The 16,114-nt window shown below is 42.8% G+C and overlaps 1 protein-coding gene across 3 annotated transcripts in view; it reads right to left on the bottom strand.

Annotated features, from left to right (window-relative positions):
* Positions 1 to 16,114, bottom strand: part of LOC147026463 (neuron navigator 2-like) — a 181,943-nt gene that overhangs the window by 92,378 nt on the left and 73,451 nt on the right. For all 3 annotated transcript variants that reach the window (XM_085881896.1, XM_085881894.1, XM_085881893.1), the window contains 4 exons: positions 15,442 to 16,042; positions 9,315 to 9,656; positions 8,501 to 8,601; positions 6,835 to 6,996 (listed from right to left, as the gene is read on the bottom strand). In XM_085881896.1, coding sequence (XP_085738022.1) covers positions 6,835 to 6,996; positions 8,501 to 8,601; positions 9,315 to 9,656; positions 15,442 to 16,042 — 1,206 coding nt within the window. The remainder of the gene's footprint in view (positions 1 to 6,834; positions 6,997 to 8,500; positions 8,602 to 9,314; positions 9,657 to 15,441; positions 16,043 to 16,114) is intronic.

Consider the following 16,114-nt stretch of genomic DNA (forward strand, 5'->3'; position numbering starts at 1 on the left):
GCGAGAGTTCGCCGGAGTCGGTGCGGTCCCGGGACCCCGCTAGCGGGACGGAGCGTCCGCCATTCCCCGACCCCGACCCCGAGCATCAACAATTCCCCCCCCCCATCCACGCTGAGATAGCGCCGGTAACCCCTCCATTCCCCAACCCAACCGTGGTGCCGACCAACACGTGCCTGTGCGACGTATGCCCAAAGGAGCTCACCGACCATACCAAGGGCACGGAGTCAGGCGCGGTACGCGGACATTGCGGCTAGTCCACCATCGCGCCACGAGGGCACGGGTAAGGCCCCTTCGGTCTCGTGGACCTGGCCGATCACCCAGGTCCCACGTTCATTTGGTCCACGAACCTGTCTGCCTCCTTGCCTGTGAGGGTGGCTTGTATTTTCTTTGCTTTTGGTGTAAATGTGTGTGTGTGTGGCGCCAGTCTATGAAGTAAACCCGTATAAGTGCTTGTGCATTGCAATATTCGGTCGTAACTCGCGTATTGTTCTTGCTTTGACTGTTATATGTGCATTTTTGTATGGCTGTGAATACGTGCTTGCCTTGTGTGTGTGAAATAAAGTGCTTGCTTGTTGAACTGTTTCCCGTTTTGTTGCGTCCTTTCCTTTGTTTGAAAGTTCCATCTTGCATCACGTGAGGAATTGGTAGTGGGTGTAGACACCCAATAAATAATCACGAAACGTCGAGGTCAACGATAACTCCGCTCGCTTATCCCTGCAGCACGGAATGAGCCGCTTAAGCGGTTCGTGTCCGGAGTCGACCTGCGGCGTGGTACAACTCCTCGGTACACTACCCGCGCGGGTACTTAGGTATATTCACATTCGGCGATTCACCCTTTTTCGCGCGGGTAGAATGCGGACTGGGTTGTGGTGAGGTTAAACCCCAACCCATGGCTAGCTCCTTGGCGGTAGTTCCAGGAGAGTCACGACCGAATTGTCCGTTCCAGTGGGCGACGCGTTGCGATTTGAGTTACGTGGCCGATCACACGCCGGGTGGGCGAAATTCGTAACAATATATATATATATATATATATATATATATATATATACATATATATATATATATATATATATATATACATATATATACATATACATATATACATATATATATATATATATATATATATATATATATATATATATATATATATATATATATATATATATATATACATATATATATATATATATATATATATATATAATCAGTAAAATGTTGTAAATTTCTCTGTCTTCAGCATATCTTCCGAATACATTCCCCTCCTTACGTCCTCCTCTTTTGCCACTTTGCCCCAATGTGTATGGAACATATAGATGGCTCCCAGAAATGTTACCTTCATTTCTTGATACCCAAGATGGAGTTGCACCATCTTAATACTGCAGTCGTGAGATGATGCCCCTGACCCCCACCTTTCTGAAAATAGTTACCGTATTTTCCGGTATATAAACTGCACTTTTGATTGGCAAAAAGGTAAAAGTTGTGGATGTCATTAATACACGAGTAGAGAAAAAAAAGTCGTAAAAACGATCAATGCTGAATTTCAATTATATTCCAATTTCAATCAACACTTTTTTTTTTAGCAGTCAGAACTGCTGTTAAGTTCAATTCCACCATATAAATTTTGAAAATCAGTTCAGGTTAAGAGTTTGTGCGGCGTTTTATTAACCGTGTGTGGAAATTAAATCAAAAAGAAAATGGAGACACCCGGAGTTTAGGTGTGTGGCGTATATGGAGCCTCGTGGAAATGAAAACGCCATTAAACAAAAGAAGAACACCTGTTCTCACATCAAAAGAAGAATTACTCACAATAGCTCGAGTCCAATAATGGAGCACCCACCTCAAATAAGCTTGTGCGTAAACTTACGTGCACCCACCAACAGTCTGGGGGTGGTCACGTGACCCTCAAGAAGGGTCGCTCAACACCACTGGTCACAAGAGGAACCAATTCACCATCATGTTCGCCTGCACCATAGACAGTGGCAAGCTTCCCCCATACGTCATGTTCAAGAGGAAGACACTGCCCAAAGACAAGTTTCCAGCCGGCGTCATCGTTGATACACAGCAGAAGGGGTGGATAGAAGAGGGACTGACTGGTCCAGGACTGAGTGTTCACAGTCTGGAGTAGTAGGCTGGATGGTGGTTTCTCCTGATGGAGCATGCTAATCCTGGATGTGTTCAGTTGTCACAAGACCAACGACACCAAAGTGCTACTCTGTCGGACCAACACCGATCTCGTCATCGTCCCAAGTGGGATGACATCGCTCCTGCAGCCCCTCGATGTGTCCATTAACAAGCCGTTCAAGGACGGGCTACGTCGCTACTGGTGCAACTGGAAAATGAGTGGGGAGAAGACCTAAACCAAGAGCAGAAGGATGAGAATGGTCAACCTTCTGATGATCTGTGGCTGGATCGTCAAGTTGTGGGAGGAGATACCATCAGACATCATCAAGCGAGAATTTCTGAAATGCTGCATCAACAACATGGATGGCACAGAGGACGACATCATTTGGGAGGAGGAAGCTGCAAATAATGGTAACAGCGACGTGGACAGCGACGGGGACTTGCTCTCCCCTGATTCGGACAAGGAGTTACTTGCCATATTCGACAAGGAAAGCATTGACGAGGATTTACGTGGGTTTAGCTGAAAAGTCATCAAACCAAAAACAGCCCTTTTCAGGGCTACAAATCCACAATACATATGTATGATACCGGTAAGAATCCCTTTTCTTCCTTTTTCTCATAGCCAAAAAAATCCTCTATAATATTTAAAAAATAAGAAAGAAAAACAAAAACTTCTTGGTATCCTCTCCTCTCTCTTCATCTTCTTGAAAATGAGAATACGACTTCGACAAAATTAAGCAAATATGGGAGGAAGCATGTTGATACCTCCGTCACATTGTTCCATACAAAGTTGATGTACAAACGTATTTAGATCGAGAACAGAACATAAAATGATCAATATATTCATTTATTTTGAGAGTGAAAAACATGGGTGCTGTTAATACACAGGAAAAGTGATTATTATTATTTTTATTATTATTTTTTTAAATGTGAAAAACAGGGATGCGGTTAATACACGGCTGTGGTTTATACACCGGAAAATAAGGTACTTAACACCTGTCACACGATGCCCGAAGATCAATCAGTGGTCGAAACGTCAGACCTGAGCCTTGCCTGCTCGGCAGCTAAACTAGTTAGTTGGTGGTACCTTCAGTTTTGAACATGGATCTGCCCAACTACAACCAGTTTTTTGTAGTCTTTAACAACATACTAAAATATGCAATTTGGTATCTGTCTAATCTGTCTGTCTTTCTGTCTGACTGATTCATTCGGTCGTTACTTACCTAATCTCAACCAAGCTTTCCAGGGAGACTAAGGATCATACTGACAGTGGTTGTAACGACTTCATTTCCCCCCCTCGCAGAGAGGGTTTTCCACCTTGGACAAATGCCGTGTGAAGGTGTATAAATAGCTAATTGCGTCATTTTGTGGGGAACACCTAACAGAAATAAAAGTTATTGCAACCACAAACTATTCAGTCAGTTCCGTCCAACATTCTTCTTCAACAGTCATTACTGCTGTTTAACATTGAACTGAAAGAAATTGGAGGAAACCCAGCATTCTATGTTTATTGAATCCCCCATGGAATAATGGACTGGAGCTGCCTCGACTAGCTTGGCCTCTATGGTAGGCCGCTAGCTTGGCTGCGATGATCTTTAGCGATTAAAAGTGCATAAATGAGTCTTTACGCATGAATGATATTGACCATTGCCTGTCCAATTTTTCTTGCCATTAGATTATAAGTGGATTGTGTCTGGATTATTCACAACTTGTATCTTGAGGCCTCATATGTGATTTATCCCATGCATGGCTTTCAGGTGTGACATGCGATATTGCCCCCGACACCATTATGGCCCAATTGCAACCTTTACGCGATGCATAATCCAGTTTGTAATGATCACAAGCACTGTTTAATACTCACTTGAGAGAAATTTGGAGAAAATAGTGAGTATACATGTGTGCCAACACACAGGCGGTGTATAGATGAAGAGTCGATGGTTCGCACATCAACCAGAGGTGAACATTATTATAAACACAAATTAATCAGACAATTACGTCCAATGAAAATGGCATAATAATATTAACGTATTGACAAAAGACTGATTGTAAAAATAACTAATAACGATAAGAGCACTCGGTAGAGTGTATCCCTCCATCAAGCTGATTAGTTTAGGTTTTGTATCCCACTAATAGGCCGCATGTGGGTTTGGACCTGAACTGAAATTTAATTGGCTTGTTCTTGTCACCTAACCAACTCAGCGACCAAGTTTCATCCAAATCTGTCCACAACTATTTCAGATATCCTGCCACAAGTCGTTTTTGGCTGTATCTTTCAAACATGAAGACTCACTTTAAAAATTCTCGGATCCACATCCGGATTCGGATCTTCACCAAAATCGAAACACTTCTTCCTTGTTGGATACCCAACCTGCCCACCAAGTTTCATCCAAATCCGTCCATAACTTTGTGAGATATCCTGCTAAATGAGGTTTTTGGTCGGATCTCTCAATAGTGAATAATCACTTAAAAAATTCTCAGATCTGGATCCGGATTCAGATCTTTACAAAAATTAAGCAATCCTGTCCTTGGCTGGTCCACCGGCATACACAAAAAATTTCAGAACGATTGCTTGAAAAATGTGGCCAAAAATTGTGTGACAGACAAACAGCCAGCCAGACGAATGCTACAGTCCAACATCCTTGGCGAAATTTTTTTTTCGCCAAGTAACACACACACAGACAGGGGTGAAAACATAACCTCCATCCACCTTCAGTGACAGGGGAAACAATAATAATAATAATAATTATAATAATAATAATAATCTATCTATAATTCCAGCAGTGTGTGTGTGTGTGTGTGTGTGTGTGTGTGTGTGTGTGTGTGTGTGTGTGTGTGTGTGTGTGTGTGTGTGTGTGTGTGTGTGTGTGTGTGTGTGCCTGTGTCTGTGACCGCTGTTTCTCGACAACCGCTGGTCCGATCTAATTGAAACTTGCCAGATATATTGCTGGGGACCTGTGGATGTGCCTTTTCAAGGTTTGATATTAATCGGACGAGTGCTTCCCAAGTTATGGCCATTTATTTACCAACCAATGACAGGAACCGTTGCTGCGGCCATTTTATATCAACCAATGACAGGAAGCGTTGCTGCGTAGCCGTGGTCGATGGTGAAGAGAAACTCAGCCACATTCGCCATTACGGGTTTTTTCTCTCCTCTCCTCTCCGTGTTTTTCCTTGCGAAAAGGCAAAATACGTTGGCGCTAATTGAATAATTGGCCATTAAAACTAAATTGCGAATAATCATAACTGCGATATGCGAACTTCCGGATAGTGACGAGTACTGTATTCTTTCTCGATTTTTTTTTTCTCGATTTATCGACTTACTGTATTATTTCTCGATTTCTGTACTTTCTCGATTTTCTTAAATACAATGCCCCAATCCAGTCAGTGACGATTACTGAACTCTTTCTCGATTTATTGACTGACTGTATTCTTTCTTTCTCGATTTTCTTAAACACAATGCCCCAATCCAGTCGTCGTTTACGACAGCGAAGGAACGGCCTGTCTGGTTGTTTGAAAGTTTTTTTGTTGTACGTACGGCCACACACGTACGGGCACGCGAGAGCGAAGGAATGGCCTGTGTAGTTGTTGTTTCTGGCACGTGGTTTGAAAGTTTTTTGTTTGTTTTGTTTGCACGTACGGCCATGCATGTACGGGCACGCACCTACGGGCATGCACTAGTAATAATAATAATAATAATAATAATAATAATAATAATAATAATAATATAAACTGGAACTGCCACTTTATAACTGCTGGCAGTGATGACCGGGTACCAAGGCATCCTGCTTTGATACAACCCCGCTTCTATCGGACACCTGACCCATGACGCCCTTTTTTATTATTATTCAACTGAATTCAGAATGGGTTTTTTAAAAATTCAATTCAAATCAAATGGAAGACCAAATACTGCATTGGAGTCATACGAAGGAACCCGAATAAGCAAAAAACAAAGATGCAGTCATCAGGAGGAACCTGCATGGGATGCATATTTCAGCTGCTACTCTTCTACCCTCCAACCAATCCAGGTGCAGCCAAGTGAGCCGAATAATTTTTTTTTTTTTTCGAAAGAACCCAGATTCAAATGATTAAATAATTCTAGCTGCAGAACCATACGTCTGATCACGTTGAAATTTAAAACGTACATTTCCCATGACTACCTACGAGATCATAATTGTGAAGTTCCACGTCGATGGACGAAGCGGTTCAAGAGAAATAATTTTTCAAAGATTTGCATTCAATCCAACATGGATGGCTGCCAGACCATGTGACCTATCAATTAAATTATTTGTGGACACACTGGTATCCCGAAGGTTTGGGGAACATGTGTGTGAAGTTTTCTCTCGATCTGTCCAGCCGTTCTGGAGAAGAAGATTTCAAATGGTTTATTCTTCAAAACGTTATAGCTGCAAGACCATGTGAACCATGGCAAATGGAACTAAACTGTGAACATGCACAATTGCACGTGCACATACACATGACCCTTCCCATCCCCTTAGCCCCCTTCCCACAACCTTGCACCTCCCCTTATGCACCCCTCAACCACACTCCCTGGCCACTCCCATATGGATGGGAGTGTTTTTCTAGAATATAAAAATCAGATTTATTGAACTTGAAATCCTTTTTAATTTCATCAAGAAACAAAGAGCTATGGGTGTTAAGAAAACAACAAAAAAAGGAAATTAGTTATAGCAACTCCGAGAACAATCTCACAGTGATCAGACGATTCCCTGAAAGATGTAGAACGGCTGAGTGCTTTCAGCCTGCTTTCCAGAGAGGTCGTGCTCAGTCGATCATCCCTCCCGATATCCGATGAGGGTGGTCCAGTCAGCAAAGTAGGACTGGTGGGGATGGGGCTGGCTGTATCAGGGGTCCCTACAATGTGGTGAGAAGCAATGCAAAGATGTGCCGTAAACAACACTTTTACACAACATATAAATCAAGTGTTGGATAACTATTATCGGAATTGCATCCACAGATGGCATTCCATGAGAAGAGAAACGAGGTAAGACTTATGTGTTCTCCAACATTATGATTCTGATTCTGGTTCTGATTCTGATGTACCATACCCTGTTACAGAGTGTCGGCGCTGCCGAAGCAGTTTCTTGGTGAGGGTTATACTGGGTGGTTTTCCATTACCTCCCAGCAGTAGTAAGAACAGGAATTTGGAACTTGGCCATGATGCTCGCAATCGATCGCCAACTCAAAGGAGAGCATGGGGATCTTTAATGTACACCAACTAATGCAAGCAGACTGGACGCCCAGTTTAACGTTAATCCGAGGGACGGCATACACATTGGTGAATCACCCTGCCTGTGAAACACCTGGGTGACATTTTATAGCTGGGCCGACATTCAAGCCTAGGAAAGACAGCTCATATCCTTCCAGCCCAGTGTGTATAATACTGCACCGTGAACAAGAAGTAATTAGGACAGACAACAAATCACTAGCAATATTGCTCAGAAGATGTCATTATAGCAGGAATTAGGATTTTATGGGCTTTTCCTTTTGAATGAACAAAAAGCAGAAAGAGTAAAAACACAGGGTTTTAGGGGCCTTGGTCTATGCATTGGAGTATATATATATATATATATATATATATATATATATATATATATATATATATATATATATATATATATATATATATATATATATATATATATATATATATATTGGGAAGAGGAATGCCATCTTGCCTTGTCTGCCCCCTGACCTGATAGGTCATTGGAGTGTCACAATGACTTTTGGGCAGCATAATATTGCTGTGGGTAATTCCACCTGAAGTGCCCATCTCCTCTCCAGATGCAGTTTGAGCAGCAAATGGCGACAATTCCAGCACACAATGGCCTACTGTTTCAAAAGGCATCATGGGATCTCAGGCATCCACAAGAAAGTGTGAGGTCATGGGACAGCCAGATAAATGTCATCCGCTTTAGGATGGCATACGCTATGATTGAATTACCCTGCCTGCAAAGCATCAGGAGAGTTTTAGTCAGATCCCATTCTGTCAGTGATGAAATGAAGACTTGTCAACAAAATGGCCTGATATTGGCTTTGCGGTTAGGGTGCTGGCTTGGGATCCGAGGGTCCTGAGTTCAAGCCCCGTTGGCCACTGAATTAACACCAGGGGGTTGACTCAGCCTGTCATCCTTCCGAGGTCAGCGAAATGAGGACCAGTGTAGCAGCAAAAAGGCTCGGTGTGTTGACGGGAAGGTGTATTGACGGATTTATTAAATCTGGTATTGGTGTGGTACAGGCATGATGGACCGAATGGCCTCCTCCTGCACATAATTTCTTTGTAATCCTTCTAATGGTGAGCACAAAACCACCAAGATATTCAACAAACAAGACGATTCTGCAATGTGACCTTAAATACCTGTTCCTGGAATTTGGGAAGATAATGGTGAGAGAAAATCACCCCCATCATGCAGACCAGCAATGGAGTGAGAGCGTGTGCGATCATACGACGTGATGTGCCTGTAACACAAAACATCCTCTCGTAGAACATCCAAACAGCAGAAATCAAGACGATGTGGGTTTACATTCGGACTGAGGGTGAGAATTCTTTCCACGGTGCTAAGATGGCATTTAACTGTGTGAAATGTTGAGAGTAAGTAAGTTTACAAATGATCCTACTTTCAGAAAAAGGAGGAAAGCAGGAAGGAAAGAATGCAAGAAACAAAAATAGCTTGAGGTCCAACACATTGGTTACAAATGAGGCAGACAGACATCAACTTTCTCATCCATTAGTAGACGAACAGAGTGCCCATTTTCCCAGAGATCATGAGCCGTGCTCTATTCAGAGCGTCGGTGCTGTCGAAGCAGTTTCTTTGGCTAGGGTTACAATCCTGGACGGCTCACGACTCCAACACAGGAAGTCAGGGCAGGAATTTGCAATTTGTTCAGGGTGCAGATGATGGCTCGCCTACTCTTCGCAGAGGACACCACGTGGGGTCTTTAACATCCACCAACTAATGCCAGCAGATGGAGTGTCGGTTCAACATCCATCCAAGGTACGGCACACACGTTGATGAATCACCCTGCGAGATTCAAAGCCAGGCTAGACAGCTTATTGTGCATTCCCCTCAGCCATCCTGCCATCCGCATTTTTCCAAGCTGAGATAAATATATGGTCTTTTGAGAGGTAAAGAGAAAACAAACAGGGTCATATAGACAGGATAACAACAAACCTTTCAGAGAAGGATGAACGTCCAATACTGGTACGAGACATGTTATGGTGTGTGGGTGACCCTTGAAGGCTCTGTGCTTCTGAATGTACACCTCGAGGAGCAGCTGTTCGTCCCACCCTCCCTATACTGGAACCTTGGCTCAAAGCCCCCAATGAAAGTGTGGGGCTTGGTGGAGGGAGTAAAATGTCAAGATGTGGAAGTGGTTCTGGCATAGTGTTGTCCAAGGTCAGCAATGGGTTACTGTCGCCAGTCTCATTGGTACAGATCAGACCTGGCACAACTCCTTGACCTCCATTCTGCAATTCCAGGGAGCTACTGACACCAGTGGATAATCGCTGGGAGCTGAAAATACAAGTTCAATTTAATGATTGTTATCACATTTGATGAAGATAAAAATCTAATTAATCCTTTCCTTTATCTACATTTCAATTGCTCAAGCTGAATCAAACTGTAGTTTACTTATTATGTCAAAGGTACAGTTCCAATTCAAGGCGGGTGCACCTGTAACTTTCAGGTGCGTTAAGAAAAGACAAAACATTCGAGGTCGATTTATTAGCTTTGACCTCGATATCATGGAACATATTCATTTCACACAGCAAATTTAGTGAACCATGCTGTTCCGTTTGAACTGAATCCTGCTGTGCACATCTTCAAATCCCTCTGTTCATAAAAGGCACTGACATTGATGATAGGGAGATAAAACAGTGGAAACAATACTTCGAGCTCGGGATTAAACAACAGAAATTATCTCCTGCCAAGCACAGCGGGATTCAGTATGGCGGGGTCCATCGTTATTTGGTGAGAAAAGGACAAAATAGACTGTTGAGTTGAAGCCACTTGAAATGTGTTGATAATAAACTCTTTCAAAGAGAATCAATTTGATTATATAAGTGTATATATTCAATAAAATAGACATTATCAAAGCTTTTCGACTTGCACTCCTCAGGATAAAACCACAAGCAGATGAAGAAGAAACACCAAACTCTCGTTTATGGACTTACAATGTAATGTCCTCAATGTTGATTGGTTGAGAGAAAGAAAGGATGATGAATCACCAAAGTACCGGGGGGGAAACATAATGCAAATTAGCTGAGGGCGAGTTGGGGGTGGTTTTCATGATGACTCAACGTTGATTATGGTACAGTTGTTACACAGTCAAACCATGAAAATCAAAATAGATATAAAGTTCAGACAAATTATTTCTGTCTACAAAGAATGGGATTGGTTGACCTGATGAATGCGGCCTCCATAGCACAAAGGTGAGCGAAACTGCATCCGCAACTGGGGATTTTAAACCAGCCAATATGATATCGCTCTGCACGCTGAGGATTATTCAGTAAATTATACAGATTCAGATGAAACAGTGGTGGTTTTGGGTGACCATTATCCAATTGATTAATAAATTAATGATTTTACGATTATTATTTATTTATTTTAATGATGCAATCAATCATTTATTGTGCACCGCTCCCTCCTAATTCTGTCTACATGGGCTGCACGGCAGCATCGCCGGGCACCTTAGGCACCCCAGAAATGTCACTCGCTGGAGGATTTGTTATTTATTTGGCATGGGGGTGGTGTACTTTGAATGTACCTGTTATCGTCTGTCTAATTGTCTCTCTGTCTCTGTCTCTGTCTCTGTCTCTGTCTCTGTCTCTGTCTCTGTCTCTGTCTCTGTCTCTGTCTCTGTCTCTGTCTCTGTCTCTGTCTCTGTCTCTGTCTCTGTCTCTGTCTCTCTCTCTCTCTCTCTCTCTCTCTCTCTCTCTCTCTCTCTCTCTCTCTCTCTCTCTCTCTCTCTCTCTCATTCCTTTTGTTCTGTTACATCCTGATCCATTTGGCGATCAAGCTCTTCCACAAGCTTTGACTATACACATAAAAAGTGGTTTGCCAAAGATAGATTACAAAATGGCAATGTCGTATTTCCCCCCCAAGTACGTCACTGTGAACAAGAAAATGGCTCCTCAAGAAAGCACAGTGTTGATGGATATCTTACAAGATTGTCTGAATTATTGGGATAAGTCCCTAGAACATACAGAAGAATACAAACTGTATGTGTGACAAGCAGATGATCTCTTTTCTGTAAGGAGACTGATTGCAGAACCCCTATTAGCATATTGACACAAATTATACACAATACTTGTATTGCCTTTGTATATTGTTGAGGTTCTGTAAAACCGGCACTCCTCTGAAGCAATGGCACCCAACATTTAGCGATCCGAAGACAGTTATCTCACAAGTATTCATTTTGGTAGTTCTTAACATGTCTAGTGGGTAAATGGGAAAATATGCGTTGTGTATGGCTTTTAGTTAGGTCTTCAGTCCTTTATTCTTTCATTTATTTCATTTCTTTACTTCCCTTTCTGTCATACCCAATTACCGTCGCCAAAGGAGAGGGTATTGCATTTGGGTCCGTTTAGTACTTGGCAATTTTTTTTTTTTTGACAAGTATGTTGATCATCTCCATTTGTTTGTGTGTATGTTTGTTTGTCTGTCCGCTCCCCTTCAACACAAACCGCTCAACCGATCATTCTGAAATGTTCAGAGATTAATGTCACCAACCCTGCGACGGCCCCGCATTGAAGTTTCGCAAAATTCGGTCGACGGAAAAGGTCTACATCCTTTCATCTCGATTTCAAATTTCATCCGATTGACTTGAAATTTGAACAAGATTTGCATATCACATCATTGAATTCAAGCACCTATTACTTTTGAGGTTATCATTGGCCATAAGTTCAACCCAAAATTGGCCGAATTTTTAAATTGTTTCTGAAATTGTCAATTTTGATCCGATTGACTTGAAATTTGAAGAGCATTTGCATGTCAACTCAAAGAATTCAACCACGTATTAATTTTGAGATCAACATAGGCCAAAAGGCCAATTCGGGCCAAATTGGGCTGAATTTTCTAAAATCCTCAATTTTCATCTGATTGAGTTGAAATTTGAAAATGATTTACATATCAGGTCACTGAATTCAATCACCTAATATTTTTGTGGTTACCATAGGCAAAAAAGGTCAACATAGACCAAAAGGTCAACATAGGCCAAATTTCTAAAATCCTCAATTTGATTCCACTTAACTTGAAATTTGAAGAGCATTTGCATATCAGGTCACTGAATTCAACCAACTACTAATTTTGAGGTAAACATAGGCCAAAAGGTCAAAATAGGGCAAAAGGCCAATTTGGGCCAAATTTCCTAAAATCCTCCATTTTCATCTGATTGACTTGAAATTTGAAGAGCTTTTTCATGCCAGGTCGCTGAATTCAACTACCAATTAATTTTAAGGTCAAAAGGTCAACACAGGCCTGATTTCTAAAATTGATAGATAGGGCCAAAAACTAAATATATCACTGTATCTGAAAAAGTTGTGGACCAGTTATGACAAAACAAGATGAATGATTTGGAAAGGTGAGAAGAAAAAACTGATTGGATTTTGGTTCAGATCCAGCCCATCAGTGGGATACAAAACGTGAACTGTTCCACCTGGCAGAGGTATGCGCTTTACTAAGTGCCATTCTTCTTTGTGTTCTTTTGCCAAATTGTCACTCGATGAGTGATTTTTCATTTGTTTGTCTATCTGTTCGTTTATCCGCACAAAACTTTCATGTTTTTCTCCGCAACTGCTTATCGGATTGATAAGGAATTTTAGCCATTGGTGCGACTACTCATGTAGAATTCTTTAATGATAATTTTGACATCATAGGTCACGTGGTGTGGCAGCCATATTGGAAAAACAGAAAAAGTTTGGACCTCTGTATCTCTGAAATTGCACCAAAGAAAAAAATTTCATTTGGCATATATCAAGTAGTCCTCATGGGGAATGAGTTTCAAATTTTTATGACATCATAGGTGCCCTTGTTATGATGTCATGATTGCATATGTAGAATGCAACATCCGATCAGTATGAAAAATTTTGAGGGTCATCTTGGGATAAAATGGTCCACAGAAAAATTCATTACATCATCAGTCACGTGATTCGGCAGCCATATTGTTTTAGAAAAAAATCTTCTCTGAAGTTTCTGAACAAATCGAGTGAAACTTTACACGTATGCTTCGGTGTCTTCACCGCAAATGCCACAATGCTTCCTCTACCTCACAACAACTGCTACGATGCCTCAAACACCTTATCACAACTCGCCATTACAATTCCACAGATGTCTCCATCCAAACTCGCCTAATATTACTGCTCCAAACATCACAATGAAGACGTCTCAACAACCACCACCTTTCAAAACCAGCGGGAACATGGAGATGCGCTCATGGACGGGGGCACATGATGGAATCCCCTGCCACAATGTTAATTACGGAGCTCTGTTGCACGGACAGGCTCAAAGGCAACTGAAGCAATTTCAGTTCTGGAGCCTGGCGGAGCATGGCTGCGGTGCGGTGCGACTGCTATGAACCAATGGGGGAGCTCGGGAACACCTACTGGGACTTTTGATCTGATTGTTGGCCCCTCTCTCGCTCAAGTTCTACAAAGGAGAAGCAATTCAGGCCCAGGCCCAGACTCATATTCTCATTCTCATTCTCATTCTCATTCTCATTCTCATTCTCATTCTCATTCTCATTCTCATTCTCATTCTCATTCTCATTCTCATTCTCATTCTCTCATTCTCTCTCTCTCTCTCTCTCTCTCTCTCTCTCTCTCTCTCTCTCTCTCTCTCTCCCTCTCTCTCTCTCTCTCTCTCTCTCTCTCTCTCTCTCTCGTCTCGGCATGAGTCAGCCATCCAGGATCTCTCCTCCGTCCAGCCTCCGAGCGGAATCTCTTCCCAAACCAGAGCAATCAAGCGGAGAGGGTGGGGGAAATCAAGCAGGACAAGCTGGGTGGAGCAAGCTTTTGCCAGGACAAGCCGGGATCATCCCCGGGTCATCAGTGCTTGGCTTTGTCTGCATTCCGCAGCCAATATTCACATATTCAGACCTCTCACACCTCTCCATTAAGTCTTTCTCTCATGCATGTTTTTCTCCCATCTATATCTCATCCACTGCAGATGCACAGGCTGAAAGAGCATAACGGACTCACATCTCATACCTTCCTCATACATCGCGCTGCACGACACACTGCACTGCATTTACACCTCCCACTCCCACACTGCAGACACCCTCAGTGTTCCTCCCTCCTCCTCCTTCCTAAGTGATTGGGTTGTGCAGGTCCATTGACTGAGCCAGGTAAAATGAGGTCGCTACACCTAAACTGTCTCTCCTCTTTCTAATTTTCCTCGAAAGTCTACCTCTAATTTCCTCGGGTGTGTGTGTGTGTGTGTGTGTGTGTGTGTGTGTGTGTGTGTGTGTGTGTGTGTGTGTGTGTGTGTGTGTGTGTGTGTGTGTGTGTGTGTGTGTGTGTGTGATGGCGCCTCTTATGTGTAACATAAGTTAAGATTGCAGAAGTTTATCAAGGTAACTCTGCACTGTGTTTTCTTTTGTAGATGTTTGCTTTTCCTTTGGCACACCCATTAATTCCATGCTTTCCCCTGCTGTACATCGTGCCACATAATTTTTCTCACCTTGTTGGAATAAATTGCTTTGTCATAAATGTGCACAGCTAATTTTAATATTTTCCTCCATTGGTCCAGCATAGTTCACACATGAGATTCACCGGGAAGTTATACCCCCAGAATCTATTTTTTAGCCGGTGCATACTTGGCAGCTCCGCTCGGCTGCACCTGATGTGGTAAGTTTAACGCAAGTACACATCGAGTGCACGATTCCCTGATAAGGAGACTGTGTGTACCACAGTTAAACGGTAGTCAGACAGAGGATAATTGGTCATGTGGTTAAATTGTTGGCATTCGCGGTCGATTAGTGACCCGCCGCGACACGGACTTATTTGTGTGCAACAGCCTCAACTCACGGTGAGCCCGGGGAGAACCGGGGATGCCTCCACCCTTGCAGTATCTCCGCGACCCCTGGCCCACAACAATATTTATCAAGTAATGTCCGCATTTCCTGATCTTTATTGGAATTGGGATGACGGTCTTATAATGTAATAAATACCACACACAAGCCAATTTCATGTGACCATGAAATGTGGCCTGATTGTGTCCTCTCGGCCGATGTGTGCACAAGCTTAGAAAATAAATGCTTATAGTTTGGTATCAATAACAAACAGTTAAGCACAAAACTTACAGTCGGGCAGACGGCAAACTGCCACTCAGGAAAGGAACCTCACAATGCCCTGTGGTTCTTGAAAACACCAGGCCAGACTTGGCAGGAAGGCTTAAGACACCAGCATCTGCTGAAAGTGCTTTTTCACGATCAGTCTGATTATGTGGTGGCATTGCTGCAAACCGTGTAGGGTCCCAGCTGAGGGGATTCACATCACGACCACCGCCAACCCGGCGCAGTGTATCCAGCGGCTGATCAGAGAGCTTTCCAGGACGTGGAAGGCTGCGATACTGCATGCTGGTGCGAGCAGAGGCCCAAGACCCACCTTCTCTCTTCAGTGAGTTGTCCAAGCTTGTCTTGCGGCTAGCTCGGACCAGAGATGATGTGCCACATTGATGGGAGTACTTTCCTCCCAAAGGGGTTCCCGTGGCCATGCCTGCCTCCACAGACCAAGTAAAGCTAGAAGCATGACTGGAGACATTGACACCCTTCCCCGGGCCTGACAATAACGGCTGACAAATCAGATCCATTGCCCCACAGGTTTCCACAAAGCCTTGTCGGCGACGAATTTGTTTTGGAGATAAACATGATTGCTCTGAGGCTTTAGCATCATCAGTCAGACCTGTGACAAAAAAAAAAAAACCTCAGTATGCCCATTGTGATAAAGAAAAGAGAAAATAAATATCACATATAG

This window comes from Eptatretus burgeri, chromosome 5, assembly GCF_056783735.1.
Source record: "Eptatretus burgeri isolate ZD-2024b chromosome 5, Ebu_testis_v1, whole genome shotgun sequence".
NCBI lineage: Eukaryota > Metazoa > Chordata > Myxini > Myxiniformes > Myxinidae > Eptatretus > Eptatretus burgeri.